The 27365-nt window shown below is 33.8% G+C and overlaps 1 protein-coding gene across 3 annotated transcripts in view; it reads left to right on the forward strand.

The window, feature by feature from the left end:
• U2SURP (U2 snRNP associated SURP domain containing) overlaps nucleotides 1-27365 on the forward strand; it is a 54147-nt gene that overhangs the window by 9813 nt on the left and 16969 nt on the right. Inside the window, exons 2-22 of one of the 3 annotated variants that reach the window (XM_055321745.1) lie at nucleotides 608-652; nucleotides 2092-2223; nucleotides 4931-5029; nucleotides 6808-6922; nucleotides 7388-7521; nucleotides 10753-10820; nucleotides 11396-11490; nucleotides 11575-11610; nucleotides 11702-11784; nucleotides 12774-12939; nucleotides 13354-13565; nucleotides 14497-14540; nucleotides 17624-17728; nucleotides 18808-18874; nucleotides 18952-19115; nucleotides 20430-20592; nucleotides 21026-21105; nucleotides 21999-22086; nucleotides 23087-23209; nucleotides 26108-26264; nucleotides 26977-27072. In XM_055321745.1, the coding sequence (XP_055177720.1) occupies nucleotides 608-652; nucleotides 2092-2223; nucleotides 4931-5029; nucleotides 6808-6922; nucleotides 7388-7521; nucleotides 10753-10820; nucleotides 11396-11490; nucleotides 11575-11610; nucleotides 11702-11784; nucleotides 12774-12939; nucleotides 13354-13565; nucleotides 14497-14540; nucleotides 17624-17728; nucleotides 18808-18874; nucleotides 18952-19115; nucleotides 20430-20592; nucleotides 21026-21105; nucleotides 21999-22086; nucleotides 23087-23209; nucleotides 26108-26264; nucleotides 26977-27072 (2272 nt within the window). Of the gene's footprint in view, nucleotides 1-607; nucleotides 653-2091; nucleotides 2224-4930; nucleotides 5030-6807; nucleotides 6923-7387; nucleotides 7522-10752; nucleotides 10821-11395; nucleotides 11491-11574; nucleotides 11611-11701; nucleotides 11785-12773; nucleotides 12940-13353; nucleotides 13566-14496; nucleotides 14541-17623; nucleotides 17729-18807; nucleotides 18875-18951; nucleotides 19116-20429; nucleotides 20593-21025; nucleotides 21106-21998; nucleotides 22087-23086; nucleotides 23210-26107; nucleotides 26265-26976; nucleotides 27073-27365 lie in introns of those variants that run through there. The other 2 variants (XM_055321746.1, XM_055321747.1) reach the window with 2 other exon arrangements.

Consider the following 27365-nt stretch of genomic DNA (forward strand, 5'->3'; position numbering starts at 1 on the left):
GGATCCTAGGACCCTGGGATTATGATCTGAGCTGAAGGCAGATGCTCAACTGACTGAACCACCCAGGCACCCCTAGGGTTTTCTTTTTATTGAACTATTTCTGCAGTGACATTTATACCTTTTACATTAAGGGTTTATATGTGAATTTTCTTGTTACTAAAATCATCTTTTATATGATTGGGTAGGTGGAGGAAGGAGGGGAAGTTTCTTTGCTGCATAGCAAGAAGTTGCTGCTCTCTGTCAGTGTTGTGGCAGTAAACAGTGTATCTTATGACTCGGGAAGAGCTTTTGCACAAAAATTCTGTTGTAAAAGTAATGGTTAGGTTTCCAGTCTACGGTTTAAAAGTTTTATGCCTGAAATATATTCTGCTCTCATTTTTACCGTATTTTGGCAATATGCATTCTGAATTTTACAGAATTGACTTGCACATGTATTATGGATCTCAACCTTTTTGTAAGTCTTAGATTTCCTTTGTTTGGTTTTATTAGGTGAGCAGAAATTGCTACAAGTTTGGGAAGATTAAGTCTGTATAACTTGAGACATACTTGCTTTGTTAACATAATACATTTTCAGATCATTTAAATACTGACTTCTTAATAATTGCAGACCAGATCATCAGATGTTCATTCATCTGGATCTTCAGATGCACATGTGAGTATAAAAGGCAATCTTTGTCTTTTTTCTTTCTTTTCTTTTCTTTTCTTTTCTTTTTTTTCTTTTCTTTCTAGCATTTATTTAAGTAATCTCTACACCCAGTGTGGTTCTCAAACTCATGTCCCTCAGATCAAGAGGTTCATTCATGCTTCATGGACTGAGACAGCCAGGTAGCCCTCGTCTTTTTTTCTTTAATATTTAATTTCTCTGTCTATTCCTATATTTATGATTTTACTTGATAAATATTATTATATTGTATGTGTCTATTTTCTGTCATGTTTTTTAGCTAGGTGCTCTCTTTTTTTACGTGTTCTTTTTGCATAAGTTGGCCCCCTCAGACCATGTTAGAAACCAAGTATGTATGTATCTTTATATTTTTATTGTGCTTATAAAGTTCTGCACATTTACAACTGTGTATACTTGTACATTGGCTGTGGTTTGCATTTTCCACACTCGTTCTTTTTTCACTGCACGGTGTACCTGTTGGAAGTCCCTGTAAGTCAACAGTTAAAGCTCTACTGTAGTCTTTCTGCTGGCATCATGATATTCCATAGGGGGAGGTACAAATGATTTTTTAAGCTGTTTCTCTATTGATGGGCATATGTTTGTTGTTTAAAGCTCTTTGACAATTTGAATAATTCTTCAGTAGACATTTCCTTTACATGTTATTACAACAGTGCGCAAAGTATGGTTTTGAGACCCTTCGCGGTTACTGAGAATCTTTTCATGGGCTTTGTGAGTTCAACTGTTTTATAATAATACAAAAATATTTGCCTTTTTTTTTTATCATGTTGACATTTGCATTAATGACAAAATGCAAAAGTAATTGATGGGTAAACTGTTGGCATCTAACATGAATTAAGCCAGTGTTGTCAAAATGTAGTAGCAGTCCTTGTATTCTTCCCAATGTGGCACAATAAAAGTATGCTAGTTTCACTTAAGAATGTTCTTGATGAAGCAGTAAAAATTATTAATACTAAATTTTTTCCTTGTGTGTGGGTCTTTTTTATGTTTTATGTGATTAAGTGGAAAGTATAAGGCACTACCTCTTCTCATGATGTTTGCCTTGAGGAAAGGTACTTGTTGGATTACTTAAGTTGAAAATTGAAAACTGGCTCCTTTTTTAATGGAACATCATTTTTACTTGACGGAACAACTAAACTGTGGTTAATCAGACGTGGGTGTTTCCTCTTGAAAATGAAGGAAACAGACCTGTTACTTCAAAGAAAATTGTTATATCAAATTTGAGCTTTCAGGTACAAGTTAGAATTACAGAAAACTTTCCCTGTATTGAAGGACTTTTCTGATGAAATCAGTGATTTTAAGGGATGAGAGTTTTGATAGTCTATAGTGAAATTTGTCACTATTTGTACATTTGGGTGGTTTGTAGTTGTCTACATATGTGATTTGAAAAACTTGTTTTACTTTTCCTGAAGATGGATGCATCTGGACCCTCAGATAGTGACATGCCAAGTCGGACACGACCTAAGAGCCCAAGAAAGCATAATTATAGGAATGAGAGTGCCCGTGAAAGCCTTTGTGATTCTCCTCATCAAAATCTTTCAAGAGTAAGTGTTGATAAAGATAAGAAAGGATTAATGAGTTTAATTTGTCCTTGATCAAATTTAATGGTTGAATATTTTGGTTTTGTACTGGTTCTTTTATCATGTACTATTTGAAAACATTCTTTGTTGTATTTGAGTTAATGATAAGGTCATGGAAGGAAAAAAATTTTTTTAGCTTATATGTGAGATTTCATTTAAAATTTAAAAAGTTATTTAAGAAACCAAGAAGTGTTTTTGGATATAAAATGGTTAATTGTTACGTTCATTATTCCTCCCTTATACCATACATTGAACCAAGTACCAAATGCCAGTCACTGGAAATAAATAGATGATTAAAATGTAGTTTTTGCTTTTAAAGAGCTTATAGTCTCACCATGGGAAGTAAATAGGAGCAGGTACTATTTACTCTGGTTAGTGTAGTGCCCACGGCAGTATGAGATCCTAAAGAAAGAGCTTCTTTACTACGTGTATCTGCAAAGCGTTCTCATGCTCTTTTAGTCTTTTTTGTTTCATATAATTTTTCATGTGATTAAATTTGGGGAATGAATAAAAATTAAAATTTTTTTGTTTAAAGATTTTATTTATTTATTCATGAGAGACCCAGAGGGAGAGGCAGAGACATAGAGGGAGAGGCAGGCTTTTCGCAGGGAGTCTGATGTGGGACTCGATCCTGATCCCAGGATCGGGATCACTCCCTGAGCCAAAGGCAGCCGCTCAACCACTGAGCCACCCAGGTGTCCCAGAAATTAAATTTGGAAATAAAATGGAAGTAGTCCTCACCAGCCAGTATTAACATTGATAACACTTAATTTTTATTGTTTAATATTTCTTAGCATAAAATTACATTTTTACTTTGCTAAGATCTATTTTATGGGAATATATTTTAAAATATTCTATTTTCAGTTCTAATTTTTTTTTTTAATTTTAGCAAAACTTCTGTGAAACTTCCTGATGTATGGTTATATTTCTTGGTGTAAACATTCCATAATTTCCATAATCATTTTTCTCTTGGTTGTTTAAGTTTAGCTCTTAGGATATAAGTAGAATTTGAACTCCTCCAATTTTGTTTTGTAAAATTATGTTTTTCATTGAATTTATATGTAATTTTGCCATTTCTTTAAAGATTTTATTTTATTCATGAGAGACACAGAGAGAGAGAGAAAGAGAGAGAGAGAGAGAGGGGGCAGAGAGAGGCAGAGACACAGGCAGAGGGAGAAGCAGTCTCCATGCAGGGAGCCTGATGTGGGACTCGCTCCTGGGTCTCCAGGATCATGCCCTGGGCTGAAGGTGGCGGTAAACCGCTGAGTCACCTGAGCTGCCCTCTTTAAAGTTTTAAAGTTAAAACCACAGAGGCTGAATGATGGCCAAACATTTTTCTTTCTACTTTCGGAAAAAATGTACTTTGAATCTGTTCCTGAAACCTCATTTCAACTTTTGGGTTATAAATTTTTATTTTTTCAAAGTGATTTTAATGTAACTTTAAAACAATTGATAGCAATATTACTCTTCTGTTTCTCTGAAGGGCAAGCCTGTTTAATAACCAGGGGATTGATAAAGTCTAAATTTTAATTAGTTAAATTTTGGTGGGCAAGAGTGAAACTTGCCGACCTCAATTACAGATTAACATTTTTAGGTTGTATTTAACAGACATTACTTTCTTTAAGGTTATGAATCAAAATCTAACATTTAAATGAATAACTGAACAATTAAAGATCTATAGATGATTTTACTTCTGCTGAAACCTGAAATACAGTTATAATGTTCATAAACATCAGTATTACTGGTGAAAAATGAGTTAATCTGCTGAATTATAAAAGGAAGTGATGTGATTTGGAGGACCTGAAGTGAAGGTTATAGATGGTATTTAGATTCCTGCTACTGAACTTTGGAAATATATGCTGCCTCTTCCCTATTTCAATGTCTGTTTTCCATCACTGCTTTTTTTGCCTGGAACCATCTGTACTTTTTCTCAAGTGCTTTTATTCTTGCTGTGGGCAAGTAGGTTGAATGAGTTCTAAGCCTTTAGCATCTCTCTCTCTCTTTTTAAAAAATTTATTTATTTATTTATGATAGAGAAAGAGAGAGGCAGAGACACAGGGGGAGGGAGAAGCAGGCTCCATGCCAGGAGCCCGACGTGGGACTCGATCCCAGGACTCCAGGATCGCGCCCTGGGCCAAAGGCAGGCGCTAAACCGCTGAGCCACCCAGGGATTCCCCGCCCCCTCCCCCCCCCCTTTTTTTTTTACCTTTTTTAAAGAAAATGGCTTTTGTATGTATTAATCTTTAGCTAGCAAATGAAGACATTCTTTAAGAAATACTTACATGAGAATCAAGCCCAAGGTAGGCACTTCAGAATAGCTTAAGAATGCTTAAGAATAGCCTCAGCTTTTCTGCTTTACTGTGAAATTTCTTTTTAAAAGTCCTCTAATCTGAAGAGTTGGTTACCAGTTGAGTTATAGATAGCATTAAGAATGTGTGTGTAGGGGATCCCTGGGTGGCGCAGCGGTTTGGCGCCTGCCTTTGGCTCAGGGCGCGATCCTGGAGACCCGGGATCGAATCCCATATCAGGCTCCCGGTGCATAGAGCCTGCTTCTCCCTCTGCCTATGTCTCTGCCTCTCTCTCTCTCTCTCCTGTGACTATCATAAATAAATAAATTTAAAAAAAAGAAAGAATGTGTGTGTAAAGGTATGCTTTTTACTTCTTTTTATAGCCTCTTCTTGAAAACAAACTTAAAGCATTCAGTATTGGAAAAATGAGTACAGCTAAGCGAACCTTAAGTAAGAAGGAACAAGAAGAGTTAAAGAAAAAGGTAATGTATATATTTTGAGTTATCCTTGGAAATGGTGTCAAAGTAAGGCAGGGGGTGTAGAGAAATACTTTTCAAAGATTCTTGACTGGGGTATTCTCAGCTCCCACCACCAAGTCAACTCTGTAACACAAGGTACGTTTAGAAGAGTCCTGTTTGTATCCCTGTCCCCTCCACGGCTTCTTCTGTGTAAGACTTGGTTATTTTCTGGTCTATTCTTTTTGATAAGCAAGTGTGTGTAAAAATATATTGTATTCCTTTTTCTCAGATGATCAGTAATATGCTATATACAGTGTACTTTTCTCCATCTTGCTTTTTTCACTTAACATTGTATCTCAGAGATTACTGCAGGTGTAATTGAAATGTTCCTTTGTCTTTTTAAATAGCTGTGTAGAGACATACAGTACTTATTTACTAATACTCTGTTGGGCATTTTTGTTTTGGTCTTTTGCCATTACAAATAATGCTATTAATGGATAGTGTTATGCATATAGTTTCTTTGTTAGTTTATCTTTGGGATATATACCTGTAAGTGAGATTACTGGGTTGAATGGTAAATGCATAAATGTAGCTCTGTTGAATATTGACAAACTGCTCTCTATAAAGCCAGGGCCATTTTCCATCTACTCTCAGTAATGTATGAGAGGTTGTTTCCCTATAGCCTTACCAACAGAGGATGTTTTTAAAGTTTTGCCAGTTGGCTCAGTAAAAAATAGTATCTCAATGTAGTTTTAAATTTACATTTCTCTTGTAAGTAAGGTTGAACAGCTTTTGTGTTTCTGTGAGCTAGCTGTCTGCATATCTAACCCAGTCTTTCTAGAAATTATTGGGTTATCTCTGTTTTTAGAAACTTTGTATATTAAATATATTAACACTTGGTCTATGACACAAGGTGCAGTGTTTTTTTCCCAGTCTGTCGATTGTCTTTTTATTTTGCTTCTTGTGTTTTTTTCCATGCAGAAATTGTTTATTGTTATATATCTTTCCTTAAGATTTCTAGTTTTCAGTGTTTTTCTTTCTTGGAGCTTGTAAAGAAATTTCCTCATGTTTTTTGTAATACTTTAATAGTTTCACTTAAAAAAAAGTTAAATCTGGTTCATTTGCAGTTTTTCCTTGGTATATGATGTGGAGAACTGGTTCATTTTTATTTTTATTTTTTTAAATAGTTATCAAGTTATCCCAACATCATTGAAAAGTTGATCTATTCTCCGTTGATTTGAGATGTTCCTTTTATTGAATACTAAATTTCCTAGTGTTCTTGGACTGACTTCTCTATTTTCTGTTCTGTTCTATTGGCCTTTTATGCATACATGTTTTGGGTACATTGTGAAGAATTAGAATTGAAATTGTCCAGGTTCTTTTTGAGCTTTTTTCCTAATGCCAACTGTGGGGTTATTGCTGCTTCAACTTCTAATACGTCTTTCATGGTTTCTGAGGGAAATCTTTATAATAACTAAATTGTCATGCTTTGGAAATGTCAAAAACATGGAGTTATATGTTTTATATGGTTAGTTGTCATACAGTTTGACTTTTGATATCTCTAAACAAATTTACTTACTGGGTCCTTTACTGGTTTCATAAATTGCCAGTAGAAGATCAAAGTCTCCCTTAGTTTCAATGTTAATTTGTATCTAATATCTACTAAACATTAGATATTATTACCTATTAGGTTTTCCTAGTGAAGGGAAAGGTTTTAATTACATTATTCCCTAATGAGTTTCACCCCGTGTACAATAGTAATTTTCATCTTAAGTGATATTAATATCTTCATGTGTATTTAGGAAGATGAAAAGGCAGCTGCTGAGATTTATGAGGAATTTCTTGCTGCTTTTGAAGGAAGTGATGGTAATAAAGTGAAGACATTTGTGCGTGGAGGTGTGGTTAATGCAGCTAAAGGTTAGTGTCAATATTATAATCCTTGAACAAAACAAAAATTCTTGGTAGAATGACTGTAGGCAATTATGAAAGATGTTTGGTGTCTTTTGAATTTCACATTTCTTTTTTATCAGCACCCTCTAGTGTTGATATTACTCATTAATTAGCAGAATAAATGGCCAGATGTGGATTAGTGAGAAATTGGAGCCAGATAAGTTTTAAAAATATTTAGTACCTTTCAGTGTTGAATATAGCAGAGCACTTTGCAAAAATTTTAATATATTTCATAGTTTTACTATAAAATGATTAAATTAGTATTTTTGAGAGCAAGGTGGTTGGTACGGTGAATTTTTTTTTTAATTTCATATTATATCTTAGTGCTAAAAGCATTTTACTAATTTCTGTTCATTTTCAAATAAAAAATGAACTCCAAATAATAAATTATTTTTGAAAATTAGTTTTGAAACTTAGTGTTTTAAATTTCAGAAGAACACGAAACAGATGAAAAAAGAGGTAAAATTTATAAACCATCTTCAAGATTTGCAGATCAAAAAAATCCTCCAAATCAGTCATCCAATGAAAGACCACCATCTCTTCTTGTGATAGAAACCAAAAAACCTGTAAGTCATAATTAAATAAGTGACTATTTATGTTCAGAGATCATACTGCCAATGATATTTCAGTACTTCCACTGTAAGCAGGACTTTGGTTTCTTGTTTTTAATTATTTTGGGAGTAGATGTTGAGTTTTGGTGTTTAATCTTCCTAGAGAAGAGTTCATAAATTAGAGTAGGGAATGTAGGCAATATTCTAATTATGTTCTTTGAGCAGTGAACCTTTGGTGTTATACTCTTAGTATAACAAGTAAACAACAAGTAAACAACAACAAGTAAACAAGTAAAATGTTGACTATAGGTATAAATATAAAATAATGGGATTGTCCTTTTTAAGTAATTCTGAACTGAACGTGTAGTGGCAGTTACCTTGGAAGACTTAGACGTATTCCAATAATGTATCAGCCTAGGCACATTTTTGAAATTTATTTGGAATTACTATGAGCTAGTGGCACTTTCTTTTAAATATTCTCAGTGTTAGAAGATTTTTTATTTTTATTTTTTTATTTTTATTATTTTTTCTTTTTTTAAATTTTATTTTATTATTTATGATAGTCACAGCAAGAGAGAGAGAGGCAGAGACACAGGCAGAGGGAGAAGCAGGCTCCATGCATCGGGAGCCCAACGTGGGATTCGATCCCGGGTCGCCAGGATCGCGCCCTGGGCCAAAGGCAGGCGCCAAACCGCTGCGCCACCCAGGGATCCCGAGATTTTTTATTTTTTGATGGTGGGATTTTTCATGGGGGGTCAGAAGATAGATGTGGGTCATGTCATTTGGAGCCTCACTGGTGAAGGAATATGATTACATTTAATGATGAGATTCACTTCTCTTGTGTGACTTGGAAAATAGCTCTGAAAGCAATGGAAAAGAAAAACAGTTTTTTTGAGCTGTAATTCACATTACCATTTAAAGTATACAGTTATTTTTTAAAGTGTATTCACAGTTGTGCAACAATCACTAATCTCTAATTTCAGTACATTTTTATTTCCCCAGAAAGAAACCTTATACCTATTTTTAGTCATCCCTTGCCCCTGGCAGACACTAATCTACTTTTTGTCTGTATGAAATTTGCCTGTTTGAGACATTTCATGCAGATGGAATCATAGAACATGTGGCTTTTTGTTTCTGGCTTCTTTACTTAGCATAATATTTCAAGGTCCATCTGTATTCTGGCACATTAGTACTTCATTCTTTTTTATAGTTGAATAATATTCTGTTTTATGGATATAGCACATACTGTTTATCTGTGTATCACTTGACATTTGGGTTGTCTCCACTTTTTTGCCATTATGGGTAATGTTGCTATAAATGTACGTAGGCTTTTTTTTGTGGACCTATGTATTCAGTTCTCTTATATATACCTAGGAGTGGAATTGCTAGGTCATATGGTAATTAATTTGTTTATTAACCTTTTAAGAAACTGCTAAAACTTTTTCAAATTAGCTATACCATTTTACAGTCTCATCAGCATCATGAGTGTTCTAATTTTTATACATCTTCACCAACACTTGTTAAAATTCTCTATTTTTAAAATTTTAGTCATCTCAGTGAGTGTGAAGTTGTACCTAATTGTGGCTTTGTTTTGCACTTCCCTAATGATGTTGAGCATCTTTTTATATGTTTATCATCCATTTGTAGTCTTCTGTGGAGAAATGTCTTTCAGATCCTTTTTTTTTTTTTTTTTTTTTTTTTTTTTTTTTAAATTTTTATTTATTTATGACAGTCACACAGATAGAGAGAGGCAGAGACACAGGCAGAGGGAGAAGCAGGCTCCATGCAGGGAGCCCGATGTGGGATTCGATCCCGGGTCTCCAGGATCGCGCCCTGGGCCAAAGGCAGGCGCTAAACCGCTGCGCCACCCAGGGATCCCCTGTCTTTCAGATCCTTGACCCATTTTTTAATTGGGCGATTTGTTGTCTTTTTATTATTAAGCTGTAAAAGTATTATATGCTTCCTGAAGTCAAGTCTTTTATCAGCTATTTGATTTGTACACGTTTTCTCCCATTCTGTGATTTGTCTTTGTCCTTTATTGATAGTGTCATTTGAAGCACAAAAGTTGTTTTTTTTTTTTTTTTTAAAGATTTTATTTATTTATTCATGATAGACACAGAGGGAGGGTGGTGGGCAGAGACACAGGCAGAGAGATAAGCAGGCTCCATGCAGGAAGCCTGACGCAGGATTCAATCCTGGGACTCCAGGATCACGCTGTGGGCCAAAGGCAGGCCCACCCAGGGCCACCCAGGGTGGCCACCCAGCCACCCTGAAGCACAAAAGTTTTTAATTGTGATGAAAGTGAGTTTATCGTTTTTTTTTATGTCACTTGTGCTTTTAATGTCATATCTAAGAAACTATTGCCTCAAAATCCTGAAGATTTCTGTGTTTTTCTCTTTGAGTTTTATAGTTTTAGTGCTTAAATTTAGGTATTTGAGTCATTTGAGTTAATCTTTGTGTGTGGTGAGAAGAAGAGTTCCAACCCCAGTTTCTTCTTGCATGTGGATATTCGATGGTTCTCACACTATTTGTGAAAATAGGCTGTTTCTTCCCCCTTAAATTATTTTGGCACTTTTAAGAGAGCGATTTCAAAAGCAGTTTTATTTATTTATTTTTAGATTTTTAAAGAAGATTTTATTTATTCACAAAAGACAAAGAAAGAGGCAAAGATATAGGCAGAGAGAGAAGCAGGCTCCCTGTGGGAAGCCTGATATGGGACTCAATCCCAGGACTCTGGGATCAGGACCTGAGCTGAAGGCAGATGCTCCACCACTGAGCTACCCAGGTGCCCCTCAAAAGTAGTTTTTAAAGAGGAATTCCAAAGATGTTACTGATTATTTCAATAATTCATAGTCCTCTTAAGGTGACTGTTTTGAAGAGCGTATTTTTGGTAGTTGCTCATAGCGGTTACTTGGCAGTTCAATTCCTTTATGTTCATTAGTTTTGCCCCCTGATTCCCTCTAACAATATTCAGGCCTAAGTATCACAGGCTTTTGGGAGATAAAGTTTGTGGCGGCTTTACTTTAGTACTGCTGCATGTCATTTTCTTTAATTGCTTTAATAATCAAATTGTTAAATTCTTAGTTTGAGAGAACAGGAAGGAAATGCAGTGAGAACAGAAGCATTCACTTTAATTTGAACATAATTGGCACTAAAATAAAAATTATTTAAAATGATCTGATTATTGAACCATTAGTTTTGTTTAACCATTTTTGTTTGAAGTATAACTTGTCATATCCTTCATAGCCACTGAAGAAAGGGGAGAAAGAAAAGAAAAAAAGCAATTTGGAACTCTTCAAAGAAGAATTGAAACAGTAAGTTTTATAGTATGGAGAATGGTTATCATAGGTATATTGAGCCGATACTTAGAGAAGCAGGTATGGAGAATATAGTGTACCAGTTAGCTATCACTAACTCCCTTACCTATGGTGAAGTTGCTTTAGATATTAGTGACTTTTTTAGGGTGTATTTGAAAATGTATTAGCATGTCATCCAGCATCTAGATTGGTAGCAAAATATGGATGCGATTCAATTGATTTATCTAATGTCCGGAGTCCTGTTTGCAGTGGAAACAATGTAGTCACTGAGGTAGGGGTGAGGAGTGAGCAAACTTAACCAAGAAAGGACAGATTCAGTGGTTTTAATTTTTAATTTGCTCCTCACCTTAAAAGTGGGGTTTGTATTCTAATGCTTGCATGACATATCAGAAATTTGCTCATGACTAATAGCTGAGGGACTTTCTTTCTAATATCGGTTGTTAGTGCTGGCATTTAATTACTTACAAATATTTCAAGTTATATGAACATGGTACCTGGATAACTTATATTCTTAATAACTGTGAATGAACAACTTTTGGCTCATTATTAGTGATAACAAATGTTTTCAACAGAATTCAGGAAGAGCGTGATGAGAGACATAAGACAAAAGGCAGGTTAAGCCGATTTGAGCCTCCTCAGTCAGATTCTGATGGTCAGCGTCGTTCCAGTAAGTGGCATTTATTTTAATGTTTATATTTGTGATTAACTATTCTAAAAAACTAAGAACTGTTTTCTTTTCCTTCCTTTAAAGTGGATGCGCCTTCCAGAAGAAATAGATCATCTGGTGGTAATACAGTTTTTTGCTTTTTTAATTAATAGAAATTGTCCAAATTTTGTATTTTGCAGGTTATAATTTTTTTTTCCCCTCTTTGTCCTAGTTCTTGATGATTATGCACCTGGCTCACATGATGTAGGAGATCCAAGCACTACTAATTTATATCTTGGAAACATTAATCCACAGGTAATATTAGAAAAGTTAGATGAACGTTGGCTCATATTTTTTTATAATTATGGAAGAAAACTGCCTTGTCAATCAAAAAATAAAATCAAGCACCTGAAGTAAGCAGACTTGATGGAACTTCAGAAACTATAGAAGTCTCTAAAATTATCTTATAAAATTGAGGCTTATTGATATGGCTGAACTGTCTTGCCACAGTTTTTAAGAGCTTATCTTGTCTTTCTCTGACTAGACTATCTGAATTTGAAATGTCTTACTGTGTACTGATTTTTTTTATTTATCAAATCATGATCTGTGGTGGACAGTGCTCTTTTGAGACTACCTTCTTATGCATAGCTTGCTTCCTTAATGATATCCTTTTTCCTTTTTCTTTTCACGATAACAAACTAGTAATTTGTGCTTCTTCTTAATTCTTTTCCTCACTTCAGCGTTACTTGTATTATGAGGAATGTAGTGGCAGTTATACATAATATGCTCTTTTAAAAAATTATGTATGTTTTGGACCTCATTGTGTATTTACTATTTTCTCTTTTCTCTCTTCTTGATAATGTTGGGTATTGGAAAAAGAGAAAGTGATCAGATCTTTTTTTTTTGCTTTCATTACCAACATATATTTTTTACTTGTCTTAAATGTGATAATCACTGTTGCCTAATAAACGTTGCTAAATGCATAAACAAACCAGTGCTGAAGAACAGCTTATTTTAAATATGCAGGATCTCAAAAGGAACAGGAGGAGAGCTAGATAGAGGTGTACTTTTGATTTATTTAGCCACCAAGCCTCCTCACCCTGAACACTTGTATTTCTGGTATGAAAAGATTTGTGAATGTCACCTGAGGGCAAGATTTTACTGTATAGAGGTCCTGGTGCTTCAGTGGAAAATTGTAGCATTGATATGTCTCACTGTTCATTTTGTAAAAATTTGCTTGCTTTTGGATAGAATTTCCCCCTTTTATTTGCATACCAAAAAAACCCTCATATGCTTTTTAATAGATGAATGAAGAAATGCTTTGTCAAGAATTTGGAAGATTTGGACCCTTAGCCAGTGTGAAAATTATGTGGCCTAGAACTGATGAAGAAAGAGCAAGAGAGAGAAATTGTGGCTTTGTGGCCTTTATGAATAGAAGAGATGCTGAAAGAGCTTTAAAAAATTTAAATGGTAAGAAAGTTTTTATTGTCTACTATAGAATTCACTTTTTTTCCTGGCTCTGAAAAGTATTTATAAAAACTCCGGGGGGGGGGGGGGGAGGGCGGGCGGTGGGGGCAGCCTTGGTGGCTCAGCAGTTTAGCGCCACCTTCAGCCCAGGATGTGATTCTGGAGATGCAGGATCGAGTCCCATGTCGGGCTCCCTGCATGGAGCCTACTTCTCCCTCTGCCTCTCTCTCTCTCTCTCTCTCTCTCTCTTTCTGTCTCTCATGAATGAATAAATAAAATCTTTAAAACAAACAAAACACCTCTAGGGGGAAAATGGACCAGAACTGGAAAGGTTAAACATGAAAAATAATTCAAATTAACAGAAATTTTTTCTTTTGAGAGTTAACCAGGGTGACCTTTCTTTTCTTTTTTTTGTAGGAAAGATGATTATGTCTTTTGAAATGAAGTTAGGTTGGGGTAAAGCTGTGCCTATTCCTCCACATCCAATATACATTCCGCCTTCTATGATGGAACATACACTTCCCCCACCTCCATCAGGACTGCCTTTTAATGCGCAGCCTAGAGAGAGGTTAAAAAACCCCAATGCTCCAATGTTACCGCCACCTAAAAACAAGGAGGATTTTGAGAAGGTAATTTAAAAAATGTACATAGGGCCGCATCTTAATTTGTAAATACTAAATCTGTGGTAGTCTTTCTTTTCAATAATTTTATAGAAAGTGTGTGTATAATTCTGTTTGACAACTCTGAAAGAAATAAGTAGATGTGTTCCCTGCCTTAGCCCATGGAAACCCTATATTGAAATACTAGGTCATATTTTTATTTGTGGCTACCATTCCTTTTTTGACCACTTAAGTTTTTTTCCCCTTTGTTCACTGTTGTATCCAGGTTTGCTTAAGTGCAGTATCTAAATTTACTTTGTTCTGAGAAAGTGATATTTTGTATTTGGTTAAGTGACTTTTCAATTAGACAAACCTAAATAGTTAAACTGTTTGGATGGCTGCTAGCTAACTTAGTTCTCAGGATCTGAGATGTTAGAGTATTTGAGAGCGTATGTGGTTTTTAAAAACAGTTAACTGCTCTAGTTAAAAGCAAAGGGTGAGTATTTTCTTTTTATTAAACATAAAACCAACTTAATTTCAAGTTTATAAGAATTTGTTGGTTCTATTATGAAATAATTACACTTAAAATGACAGGGCTGGTTTTAAAGGCTTGGGAACAAAGTAGCAAACTGTATGGTCAGAGGCAAACAGTTAATTATTTCACAAATTAAAATCTTTATCTGATAATTCTCAGTGTAGTACCTATTTCAGTGCATTGATGTGCATTCTGGCAGGAATGTTCTGATTCTTTGCATTTGGTGAACATTTATTGTTCACTGAACACATCCATTTGCATTTATGTAATTGCTTAGTGTATAATTACTTCAAATGCAGTGATTGCCTGCAAAACTTTGTGATTAGATGTGTAGTGTTTTCAATGCATTATGTATATTTTTGCTTGTTACTTGTTAACAATACTCACATATTCTATGTTTATTATCTGATGTGACTTCATATACAGACTCTGTCGCAAGCCATAGTCAAAGTGGTTATCCCAACAGAAAGGTACATGTTTTTCTTTATTATTACTGATCTAAATATAGACAATATCCCCTTCTGAATTAAAAAAAAAAATGGTGTTGAGGAAAAGGTAGTATCTTGACTGAGCAATGGTTCCTTCCCAGTACTTTTTTGGGGGGATATGTGACTAACTCTAGTATACTTTGCAATTTTATGTCATTATCTTTTTGTTTTTATTGTGGTCAAAGTAGGGAATTTTATAGCTTTAGTAGTTAGAATGTGTTTGATTTAATCTGGAGTTGTTAGCCTGATAATATTAGACTATTGTGATGGGAAAATAGGTGTTTTAATGTATCTTAAATTGTATATAATGTTACAATTTGACCCAATCTGTTTTTTTTCTCTTGGTTCCTGAATTATTGTGTTTAAATGCAACCTTAGTTTGAGTTCTCCTTATGGAAGGGCATAGCTTTGGTTTTTTCTAATTGATTAGGAATTCCTATTATTTTCATGAACACTGAACATACTAGAAATTTTTTTTCGTGGTAACAAAGGTGTTTGGAATTCTTTTATTTTCCTTTCTTCCTTTTTTTCTTTTTCAACATAATGATAAAGCAGAAGAATTCATGCTCTAGGTATGCTCTTGCTCAGTCAAGCTAAGCCTTTTCCCAAACACAGGAACACAACACTGGTTGAATAATAAATGAACACAAAAGAATACCAAATTCTCTTTGACATTGGCCTTGGTGAGCAACACCAGCTGAACTGTCTGCGGCAGCGGGGGACCAGGAAAACATCATGGGATGGATTGGGAAAGTATACAGTTTTTGACCAGACATTGGTACGATCGAATCCAATAAATGTGGTTTTATTATAACTAGAGACAATTTTTTGGTTTTTTTTTTTGTTATTGTTGCCCAGAGTAAGATAATTGCCATTTTAAAATAAAATAATGCACTTTAAAATATATCATCTTTTTGTACTACACTGTTTCATTCTGATAGAAAAGTCACCCTTTTAAAAATGATGTTAAATACACAATCTCTAAATAAAAATGTGATTACAATTCTTTAATAATCTTGAATTCAAGCTAGTAACAACTAATTGTCAGATTTTGATTTTAAATAATCACATGAAACATTTTAAAACTTTAAAACTTTAAATTTTCTAAAAATACATTTTACCAGTTTACAAGCCTGTTTAAAACTATAGTGGGTTATTTTTCCACTGATAAAGCATTCAGAGGAAAGTATTTTTGTAGCATTCAAAAAGCATATTCCAGTAGTAGCTTTACAGTGGTTCAGCTTATTTCTAAACTAAAATTTGAGTATACATTTTGTTGAAGCTTCTTAACTCACCATTACAGTGAATCCTTTGTTTAAACTTGCTAAACCATTTTTCGTTTATAATATTCAAGTCAAGTTGCATTTGACTTAATTCATACAAGTTTCTGGATGTATAGTATTTGTCCCCCAGTAATTGATTTTATATATTACGATATTCGCATAAAATATCCCTTCACTTGAATTTGACATATACCAGCAGGAGTTTTGGAACTGAATCATAACTTTACATTATCTCCCTTCCCTCAAAATAATATACCTATATGGGTGCTGAGAATACATTCTCATTTGGATATCAGGAGCTGCATATTTGCAGAATAATTAATACTTCTGTGAAAGAAAAGTAATTTTTAGATATAAAATTCAGTAATGCTTTTTTGTTTGTTTTAACAATTTGAGGTTGAATTAATAGTTTTAAATATTAGTTTCCCCTTTATTAAAGATTTAAACTTCCGTATAATTTTTTTGACCTAGTGGAGGTCAAAAAAATTAAATTTTTTCACCATATAGAGATTTTAGTGTCCATTTAAGTAGGTTGGTTTGAATTGTGAGAAAATAATTACAGTGACCATGAGATAAATTATTTTATTGTTTATGTACTCTGAAGCAGGGCATTATAGAGCCAAAAAAATCTGTCTTATTCTATAACTACATATCTATTTATATTCTAGCAATTACATGAACTTAATTTGAGCTGGGAATGCTAAAGGTGTAATTTAGTGTGTGCCTTGTACCAAGAGCCAATATCCTTTTGCTTTTCCCAATTACCATTTGCTTACTCTGTATGCTGGGGACTGGTGAAGTGAGAAGTCAAAAGCAGCTTATAATAAGCTGAGTCATTTTTGCTAGATGCTGTAATCAATGTCTAAAATAGTGTTTTATGTCACATGATTTTTAGAACCTAGATTTTCAAAATAAAGATTTTCTTATGAACCCAGCCAATAAAATGACTACTAAAAAGTTGAAGTTTCTTTTTGGCTTAAATATTGGAAAGTAATTGTTCTGAAAAAATGGGAAAGGCATCTCACCATGTCCCTTATTTTGGAATATTTTGGAAAGAGGACTCCATTTAAGGCTTTGGCAATATAATTGCTTCATTGAGTCATAATATTCAGGCAGAATTATACATGTCATGAGTCGTATGAACCATTTGAAGTGTGATCCAAAGGGATGTTGCCTCATTAAAGGTCAGATTCAATAAAAACTCTGTCTGCTGTATGTGTACCAGAAAAGCACTAGAGTTGGATGGATTTTTTATTAAATCAGGCCTTAAACTTGTTAATTAGTTTTGCATTTTTTTACAAATTATAGTCATGTATATAACATTTCAATACCACCACAAAAGTGCTTGGTTTAGAAATATTTTCTTTTAAAACTGAGATAGTGTGTAAGTTTTTAGATGGCTATGATAACATGTAAGCTGTAAGTTTACTGATTTTATATATTTGCAGCTTTCCAATTAGTTGTGATTCATAATTTAATGTTTTGCATTTGGAAAATAAAATTAAGTGGCATTTAGAAAATATATTTATTGCTATGAAGCTGTGTTGTGGTTTCCCACCTTCCCTTCACCTTTCCTTCCCCTCCCACTCCCTTATCCCCATTGTCCCACTCCCTCTTAATGCACAAGGCATTAACATATGCTCCAGGTTATTTTTTGGCATAAAATTTTATATTAGTCAGCAGAATAATCTTTTTCTGCACATTTATAGTAACTTAGGTCAAGTATAGTTTTATATAGTGGTAGGTCTGAATCCATTTTCTTTAACTGTGTTGTTGTTGTAGGAATTTGCTCGCCCTGATACATCGAATGATAGAGTTTGTTGTACGTGAAGGGCCAATGTTTGAAGCTATGATTATGAACAGAGAAATCAACAATCCTATGTTCAGGTGTGCATTTTTTTATTGTGGTAAAATATACAAATAATAGAAAATGTACCATTTTTGCCGTTTTTAACATGTACAGTTGAGTGACATCAAGTGCATTCACATTTTCGTGCAAACCGTCACCACTATCTCTCTAGAAATTTTCTCATCTCCCATGACTGACATTGTACCCCTTGTACAGCAACTCTATATCCTGGGTCTTCCAACCTCTGGTAGCCACCATTCTACTTTGTCTCTTTGAATTTATTTACTCTAGTTACCTCATATAAATGGAATCATTCAGTCCTTGTACTTTGAGAGTCACTTCATTTAGCAGATCTTCAAGATTTGTCCATGTCGAATCATGTATCAGAATTTCTTTACCTTTTAAAGCTGAATCTAGTCCATTGCATGTATTTACCACGTTTTTTATCCTCAGGTGTGCATTTAAAAAATACTTTTAACTTATTTTTTGGAATTAAAAATATTTCCAAGAATAAAGTTCTAAGAGTGTGTGATGATTTTTGCAATGGGTTGAGAAGGTAGTTTTAGTAATTAGACTGGATGTACTTGGGTCAGTTTTCCATCTGATTTTAATTTAGGTTAATTAAATAACATTGGTTTTAGCAGTCTCTGGGAGGAAGATACTACTCTTTATGTTTTCCAGTGAAAGAGTTCTTCATAGTAGACCAATAGAGCTTTATAGAAAATTGCTTATCTTCTGATAGGTATGGTATCTAAGACACTTATTTAACACTCCTAAGTCTTCTAAAAACCGCTCCTTTTGAAATTTCTGTTTTGGGAAAATCCATTGCCATATATAATACCTGACATAAGTGTTCAATAAAATTGGTTGTAAGACTCAGTAAGATGCATACATACCTTCTGAGAACTAATGTTCATCGCAAAGGCAGTCTGGGGGCTAGGGTGAGGAAGGGAATAGATGGCAGAAGGCAGTGGGTGAGGATTTCTTTTAGGGATCTTTGCTTTTGGTTTTATTTAAAATGAAATAGGCAAATAATATTTCTCATTTGTTTACATTTAATTGAAGACATTTCTTTGTTAAAGAGTATGATGTTTAATTTTTGTTTGTTTTGTTTTAGATTCTTATTTGAAAACCAGACACCAGCCCATGTTTACTATAGGTGGAAGCTTTATTCTATTCTGCAGGTAAGTGGAATCAAAACTTTGTTAACTTTAGCTCTGAGATATTTTGCCTTTCTGATAACATTCTGGACATTTATTAGGGAGATTCTCCAACTAAGTGGCGGACAGAAGATTTTCGTATGTTCAAAAATGGGTCTTTCTGGAGGCCACCACCATTAAATCCATACCTGCATGGGATGTCAGAAGAGCAAGAAACAGAAGCTTTTGTAGAGGAGCCCAGTAAAAAGGGAGCACTTAAGGAAGAGTAAGAATTTTTTCTTTTCCTGTTACATATTCAGAAAAGTTGCTTTAATAATCGCTTTAATTAATGCTCTTACTGAGATGTTAGCCCTAAGATAAAATGTTTTTTCTTTTACTTGTGTGAATGTTTAAAATATTAACATTTCTCATCATGTGCTATGTAATTTGAAATGTCTTGGCAAGTATAAGTGTGTGTCCTTTTGACCTTTTTCTCTCCTTTTGATAAAAAGCCTTCTAAACCTCTCATCGGTTGGTGGTGATCTCTTAGCAATGATTCTCTAGCAGTGAAGTATTTGTGATTCTTACAGAAATTATCTTGGGACCTTTAGAATTCTTGGCTCTCTGAATGCAACATTAAAGAAGAAAAAATTACTGTAGAGTTTTATGAAGTCTGATGGTTGATTATGCAGTCTTTCCACAAGAGTTTGCAGTGTGTGGCCACCATGAAAACATATTTATTAGTCTTCAGTTCAGTCAGCATGGGTACAGTGAAGTTAGTCTGGTTTAAGAACTAGAAACAAGTACTATTAAGTATTAAGAGGAAGTTCTGTATGTTTCATGGGAAAAAATCGGCTAAAAGATTGTGGCGTATGCTCTGAATACTAGCTGCATTGATGCATTGTTTGTAAAAGCATTTGCTAATGCAGAGCTATATGTATTTGAAGCATATTTGCTTCTGAAGAGGTATTTTCATCATTACTTTTGCCCAGGGATCTGGAAACTCATCCTGTATGTTAAATCTGGCTGTCTCATGTTTTTGTAAACAGACTTAATTGGAGCACAATCATGATCCCCCCCCCCAACCCCCTTTATATGTTGTCTATGGCTTTTTTCATGTTAATAGCAGTGGAATCAGGTAATTACAAGAGAGACTATATGACCTGTAAAGCCTAAAATATATACTGTATGATCCTTTACAAAGTTTGCCAGCACCTACTTTAGCCTGTTCTATTTCAGAAGTGCTAAAATAACTGACTTCAAAAGAGAGTGAAGAACATGGAGGCCTTTTTTTTCCCCCCCACTGTAATGGGGTAATAGGACTGGGACACTCTCAAACATTCTTGAAACAAATGCCCATAATTTAAAATTTACTTTATTTGTAAACTAAAAATCACTGGAATTCTTTATTCACAAAGGAAATATGAGCTCTTCAAAGAAATGTATTCTATTTGGGGGATTTAAATCAGATTTAACACAATTTAGTCTTCAGAATTTTATCCAACTGGGCTTTAAAGAAATTAGTTTGTGAGCAGAAACTATAATGGAATTTGAAATTTATATCTGTAAATATTTATAAGCTAAAAACATTTGTATTCAGACAGAGGGACAAATTAGAAGAAATTCTACGGGGGTTAACTCCAAGGAAAAATGATATTGGAGATGCAATGGTTTTCTGTCTTAATAATGCTGAAGCTGCTGAAGAAATAGTGGATTGCATTACTGAATCATTGTCCATCTTAAAGACACCCCTCCCCAAAAAGGTATGGAAATGATTTCTCTTTATGGAACATTTAATTAAGTAAGAGAGATAATAGTTGATTTCTTTTTGGATTGAAATTGGTGGGTTTTTTTCTGTTTGTTTGTTTTGTTTTTGCATGAAGAACTTGACTGAAGAGATCTTTCCCATGTAGTCGTATTTTCCTCCTGTCTGGGGAAACTTGTTATGTTAATCTATATACAGGTTATCAACAGGTTGAAATGTAAAGAAGTTACATATTTTATCCCTGCCAAAGTAGTGGCTTTGGTAATGTTGAGTTTCTTATAACTTTTCTAATTAGCTGTTTTTACTGTAGCTAAACATTAGCCTTATGCCACTGATTGCAAAAAAATTTCAGTATTGAATTTTTTCTAGATACATTATTTGCTGCTGGTTTTTATTTTTAATCTCTTTTATGTTATCTTTTGGTATTCTAGATTGCCAGATTATATTTGGTTTCTGATGTTTTGTATAACTCTTCAGCCAAAGTTGCCAATGCTTCATATTATAGAAAATTGTAAGTATAATGGTGTAAGCTGATATTCCTGAAATAAAACATTAAGGGTAAGGAATTAAAAAAAGAGGACTGTTTTGTTAGTTAATAGTCTCAGTAATAAATAATTTGAATTTTTTCATAGTTTATAGACTTTTCTAAAAAATTTGCTGCTTTCATTAGACCTCTTTAATGTATAGAAAGTTTTCATATCAGTTTCTTGATAAATTATACTAGAACAAATAAGAGTTAAAAAAATAACTATTTTTATTGAACATTTAGCCACTTGTGTAGTAAATAAACGGAAACAATAGAAATAGTGGCAGGCATAAAGGAAGAGACCAAAGACAGAACATGAACTGTTTGTAAAGCTATGTTCTCTTTTGATCATCATTGTATTGGTGTAGTTCACTGTGATTGTTTTCCGAGGCAGTAGGAAATTATGTTGCTCTCTTGTAATTAATATATACTTCCTCCTCAGAGTTCCTTTTTGATGTTTATGAATCAGGGAGACTTTTCTCCAGGAGTTGATGCTGAAATGACATTTGGAGATATGAGTCCTAATCTTAGCTCTGTTATTAGGGTGTTTTTTTTTTTTTTTCTTTTTCCCTTGGACAAGTTACTTTTCCTATTATAAAACAAAGAGGTCAGTTTAGGTAGCAGAAAGTATCCTAAACGTAAAGTTCCTTGTTAATCAAAGGAACTAATTTTTTGCAGGAGAGTAATTTAGGATAAGGCATTTAATTACAGTTTTAAGTTTAAGATACCTCGTTCTTGATTTTTAAAGAATTACTTGATTAATTTATTTTTAAGGTTTTGTTTTTAAGTTCTAGAGAGGTTTTCATTGGCTAGCATGCTGAAGTAGATACGGATTTTTAAATAAATTCTATTGTAAATATATATTATTTGAATTTCAGTTTTGAAACAAAGTTATGTCAGATATTTTCAGACCTCAATGCTACCTATCGTACAATTCAAGGCCATTTACAGTCTGAAAACTTCAAGGTATGTTTATTGTTTTATTTTTTCCCTAGTGTTAAACGGGGTAGGGGCTGGCAAGCACATTGGAGGGTTAGAAAAGTACATAGGACAAGTCTAAGACACATTGTGTATTTTTCAGAAATTATTGTTTTAAAATTTACGGCCATTTTATCTTTAGTATCAAAAATGTCTGAAAGTTTGAAATATATTATGTAGTGTTACTTGATTGGGTGTTTGTTTTAGTTTGAAGTGTTTTGTTTAAATGTTTTAAATATTAGTCTTTTCACAAAAAACCATTCAGAATATCACTTGTTTTGAATGGTATGTATAATTTGGCTGGAGTAGGAACATGCTTTTAGCTATTCATGTTTAGAAAATATATTTAGTTATTTTTTATAATCTTTTAGCTGTGGACCAATGTTAAGAAAAGCCAAACAAAATACCTTGCATGTAATGGAATAAATAGATGCTATTTTCATGGGAGGAAGACTTTTATTAAGGACATTTTTCAGCCTGGGAAGATGCCCAATGACCCCATCATTTAGGGAATTTAAACAACTCCATTTAAAAATTCTTTTACTTTAAATTTTGACTGTAAATCAGAGCTTATAGAAAAGTTTAGAGATGGGACAGAGGAAGAAGTATTAGCCAGAATCAGGAAGTATTTCATTGGACCATAAAGGAATTCAGGTCAAAACTACCTTGATATCTAATTTTCACAAATGTCTAAGGTTTTATTCCCAGAGTGTGGTGTCATGTGTACCACTAGTGATATGGGACATTAATCTTAGGTGGTCAAGAGCCAAACAGTTACTGTTTCTTTTTCATTATACTTATTTCTAATTTTATTCCCTTTTAGTTAGGAGGTGACATTGATTTTTTAAAAATATAATGATATTTGTTTTCTATTAAGGATGTTGGTTTAAAGCAAAATTCAGCAAATTGTGATGGCCATTATCCTGAGATAAAGTTTGAGATATATTGCCCTAAATAATAATTCATTGTCTTTTTCCTATTTATTTAGCAACGGGTAATGACCTGCTTCAGAGCATGGGAGGATTGGGCAATTTATCCAGAACCATTTTTGATCAAACTACAAAATATTTTCTTAGGACTTGTAAATATTATTGAAGAAAAGGAAACAGAGGTGGGCACTCAATGTCTTTATGTGATTATTTTAGAAATGTTTTCTGGGAATGCAGTGGGTGTGTGGTATGTTACAGATGTGAGTAGCATTTCTTTGTGAAAAATATCTATTTACCACTAACTTGTGGATTTTTGTTGCTGGAATTGCTGGAGCTCAGGAGATGAAATGATGTATAACAGGGATTACCTGTTTTGTGATCTTATGTGAAAACTGGGTGACTGGGTTTCTTTCCTTCAATCTTTGTGTTTTTGGTTTTTTTTCTTTCCTCCAATCTTTTTTTTTTTTTTTTTAACTATTGAAGTACAATTGACATGCAGTGTTATGTTAGTTTCAGGTATACAGCATAGTGATTCAGCAATTCTGTACATTACTTAATGCTCACTCTGATAAGTGTAGTTACCGTACAGTGTTATTATTACAGTATTATCAACTGTGTTCCTCATGCTGTACTTTTCATCTCTGTGACATTTATTTTATATAACTGGAAGTTTGTACATCTTAATCTCCTTCACCTATTTCGCTTCCTTTTGGCAACCGCCAATTCTCTGTGTTTACGAGTCCCTGTGTTTTTTTGTCTGTTTCGATTTTCTAGATTCCATATATGAATGAAATTGTATTGTCTTTCTCTCATATATTTCACTTGGCATAATACTCTCTTGGTACATCTCTGTTGTCATAGCTGGCAAGAATCCATTCTTTTTGATGACTAATATTTATGTATGTGCATGTACATCACATCTTATCCATTCATCTGTCAGTATACAGTTGGATTATTTCTATATTTTGGCCATTGTGAATAATGCTAAGAAAAAAAGTAGGAGTGTATTTTTTTTTGAATTAGTGTTTTTTCTTTGGGTAGATACCCAACAGTGGAATTATTGGGTCATATAGTATTTCTATTTTTAATTTTTTGAAAAATATCCGTGTTTCCCACAATTGTATCAATTTACATTCTCACCAACAAATGGTACACAGTGGTTCCCTTTTTTCCACATCCTTGCTGACACTTGTTATTTTTTGTCTTTGATACTAGCCATTCTAACTGGTATGAGATGGTACATCTCCTTATGGTTTTGATTTGCATTTCCCTAATTAATAATTTTGAGCCTCCTTTCATGTGTCTGTTGATAATCTATGTTGTCTTTTGAAAAAATATATGTTCAGGTTCTTTGCCCATTTGTTTATCAGATTATTTGCTTTATTTTGGTGTTGAGTTGTCTTAAGTTCTTTATTTTGATTATTGACGCTTTATTTTGGTATAGTCCCAGTAGTTGATTTTTGCTTTTGTTTCCTTTCCTGAGAAGACATAGCTATAAATATGTTGCTAAGGCCAATGCCCAAGAGATTACTGCCTGTGTTTTATGCAGTTTTATGGTTTTAGGTCTTGTATTTAGGTCTTTAATCCATTTTGAGTTAACTTTGGTGTATGGTGTAAGAAAGTGGTTTCTTTTTTGTTTTGCATGTGGCTATTTAGTTTCCCAAGCATTTATTGAAGAGACTATCTTTTTCCACATTGTATGTTCTTGCCTCCTTTGTTGTGGATTAATTGACCATATAAGTGTGGGCTTATTTCTGGGTATTTATCTCGTACTGTTCTGTTGATCTATGTATCTATTTTTGTGCTGTCTTGTTGGTTTTTTTTTTTTTTTTAAGATTTTATTTATTTATTTTAAGAGCAAGAGCATGAGCGGGGCGGGGGGGGGGGGGGGGAGAGAAGCTGAGGAGAGGATAAGCAGACTCCCTGCCAAGCATGGAGCCTGCTGCTAGCTTCAATCCTATGACCCTGAGATCACGATCTGAGCCAAAACTCAAGAGTTGGACTCCTAACTGGCTGAGCCACCAGGTGCTTCATTACTGCCTTGTTTTGATTTTTATAGCTTTGTGTATCTTGAAATCTGGGATTGTGATACCTCCACCTTGTTCTTACGTTGCTTTGGCTATTTGAGGTCTTTTGTGGTTACATATTTCTGTGAAAAATGCTCTTGGCATTTTGATAGAGATTGCATTTAATCTGTAGATTATTTTGATAGTATGGACATTTTAATAATATTCATTCTTCCGGTCCATGAGTCTGGAATATCTTTTAATTGGTTTTTTTAGTCTTCAGTTTTTTCATCAGTGTTTTATAGATTTCAGAATATATCTTTCACCTCCTTGGTTAAATTTATTACTAGGTGTTTTGTTTTCTTTGGTGCAATTGTAAATGGTCTTGTTTTCTTAATTTCTCTATCACTTTATTAATTTGTATAGAAATACAACAGATTACTGTATGTTAATTTTATGTCCTGCAACTTTGCTGCATTCATTTGTTCTGATAGTTTTTTTTTTTGGTGGAATCCTTAAGCTATATATAGAACAGTGTCATCTGCAAATAATGACAGTTTTATTTTTCCGTACCAGTTCAGATGCCTTTTATTTATTTATTTTTTTAATCTCATTGCTGTGGCTAGGACTTCCAGTGCTGTGTTGAATAAAAGTGTTGAGAGTGGACATTCTTGTCCTATTCCTGATCTTAGAGGAAAAACTTCAGTATTTTATCATTGAATATGATGTTAGCTGTGGGTTTTCATATATGGCCTTGATTAAGATATGTTCTCTTTAAACCCTATTACAGGAGGGACCTAAAGAAACAAACTTATTTATGCTCATCATTGTATGCTTGGTGTCTTATATGGTACCTGGCTTTAGCAGACACTTGGTAGATACTTCATAAATAATGAAAGAATGACTGCTTCTTTGTTATACAAGAGGATAAATTATATCCTAATTATGTCCTCACATTTTACCTGGGAATATGGATATCCAGCTGGTTGGTTTGTGCTGGATTGCAAATTAATCTTGTAGCAATATGACTAGTAAGCAAAGGGGAATATTACAGCAGTTTGTATGTGTCTCTAGGATGTACCAGATGACCTTGATGGTGCCCCCATTGAGGAAGAGCTTGATGGTGCACCTCTAGAAGATGTGGATGGAATTCCTATTGATGCTACTCCCATTGATGATCTTGATGGGGTCCCTATAAAGAGTCTTGATGATGATCTTGATGGAGTGCCTTGTAAGTTCACATTTCAAACTGATGAGCTAATAAGTTGGATTCCAAAACACTTTTATATCTATGCATGCTGATAATGGAAAAACTTAAGGTGTCAGTCTTTAATTTTTTTCTTTTCTGACTTTTCAAAATTCAAATACCCTGTTACATGTTTGACTCTGCCAAGAAAAAGCTTTCTGGTTACATTTCTTTTTGGGGATAGTCAACCTCATATAGTATTAGTAAGTTTCTGTTTTGTGTTAATTGTCAGGAAAAATCTTGTGCTCAGTTTTATTTATAATCCCAGATGCTTTGTTTCATCAGTTCTCTTTTTATTCATAGTTTGTGGGTTCAGTTTTCCTAGATGCCTAGAATCATTTTTGGAAATAGGAAGTGTACACAGTCTTTAGCACATTTGAATTACATGAGAAGATTGAACAGTGTAAGAATTGTAGAGTTTAATAATTAGGTAGAGATAATTTTTTTTTTTTACTGCCCTGACTTTTCCATTTGCTTGAAATCATACCTTGTATATTCTGAATTGACATATATGTTTTAAAAATTGGACCTTAGGTGCAGAGAATTGGATTAGTCCTAATTCTTGTTCTTAACACTAGCATTATTAGTCCATGTGTGGCCTTATTTTATTTTACTTTTTATAATATAGTGAAATACACATGGACTACTAAAGTCATCCCCTAGTAGTTAGGGCTAATGGCTTATCTTTCCTTAATAGTGGATGCAGCTGAGGACTCAAAGAAGAATGAGCCTATATTTAAAGTTGCCCCATCAAAATGGGAAGCTGTAGATGAATCTGAATTGGAAGCACAGGGTGAGTAAAAGTAAAATAAATATTAAGATTTTAAAAATTGAATATTTAAAATTAATCAGTGTGTGTTTTCTTTTTGTATTTTAGCACATTTTAATCTTAGGACCCAGAGTTACTATATTTTGTCTAGTGGCTCAGTATTCATTATAGTTGCTCTTATAGTTTTCATAGATCTTTCAGTTTGGATGCTTTGAGAGTAATCAGATAAATCACTAAAACCTTTTGGATTAAGGCAATTTAATAGAAAATGTAGATGGGGAAGGTATACCTATTTGGAAATCTGCTTAGAGGTCAGT

This window comes from Nyctereutes procyonoides, unplaced genomic scaffold (assembly GCF_905146905.1).
Source record: "Nyctereutes procyonoides isolate TBG_1078 unplaced genomic scaffold, NYPRO_anot_genome, whole genome shotgun sequence".
Classification (NCBI taxonomy): Eukaryota; Metazoa; Chordata; class Mammalia; order Carnivora; family Canidae; genus Nyctereutes; species Nyctereutes procyonoides.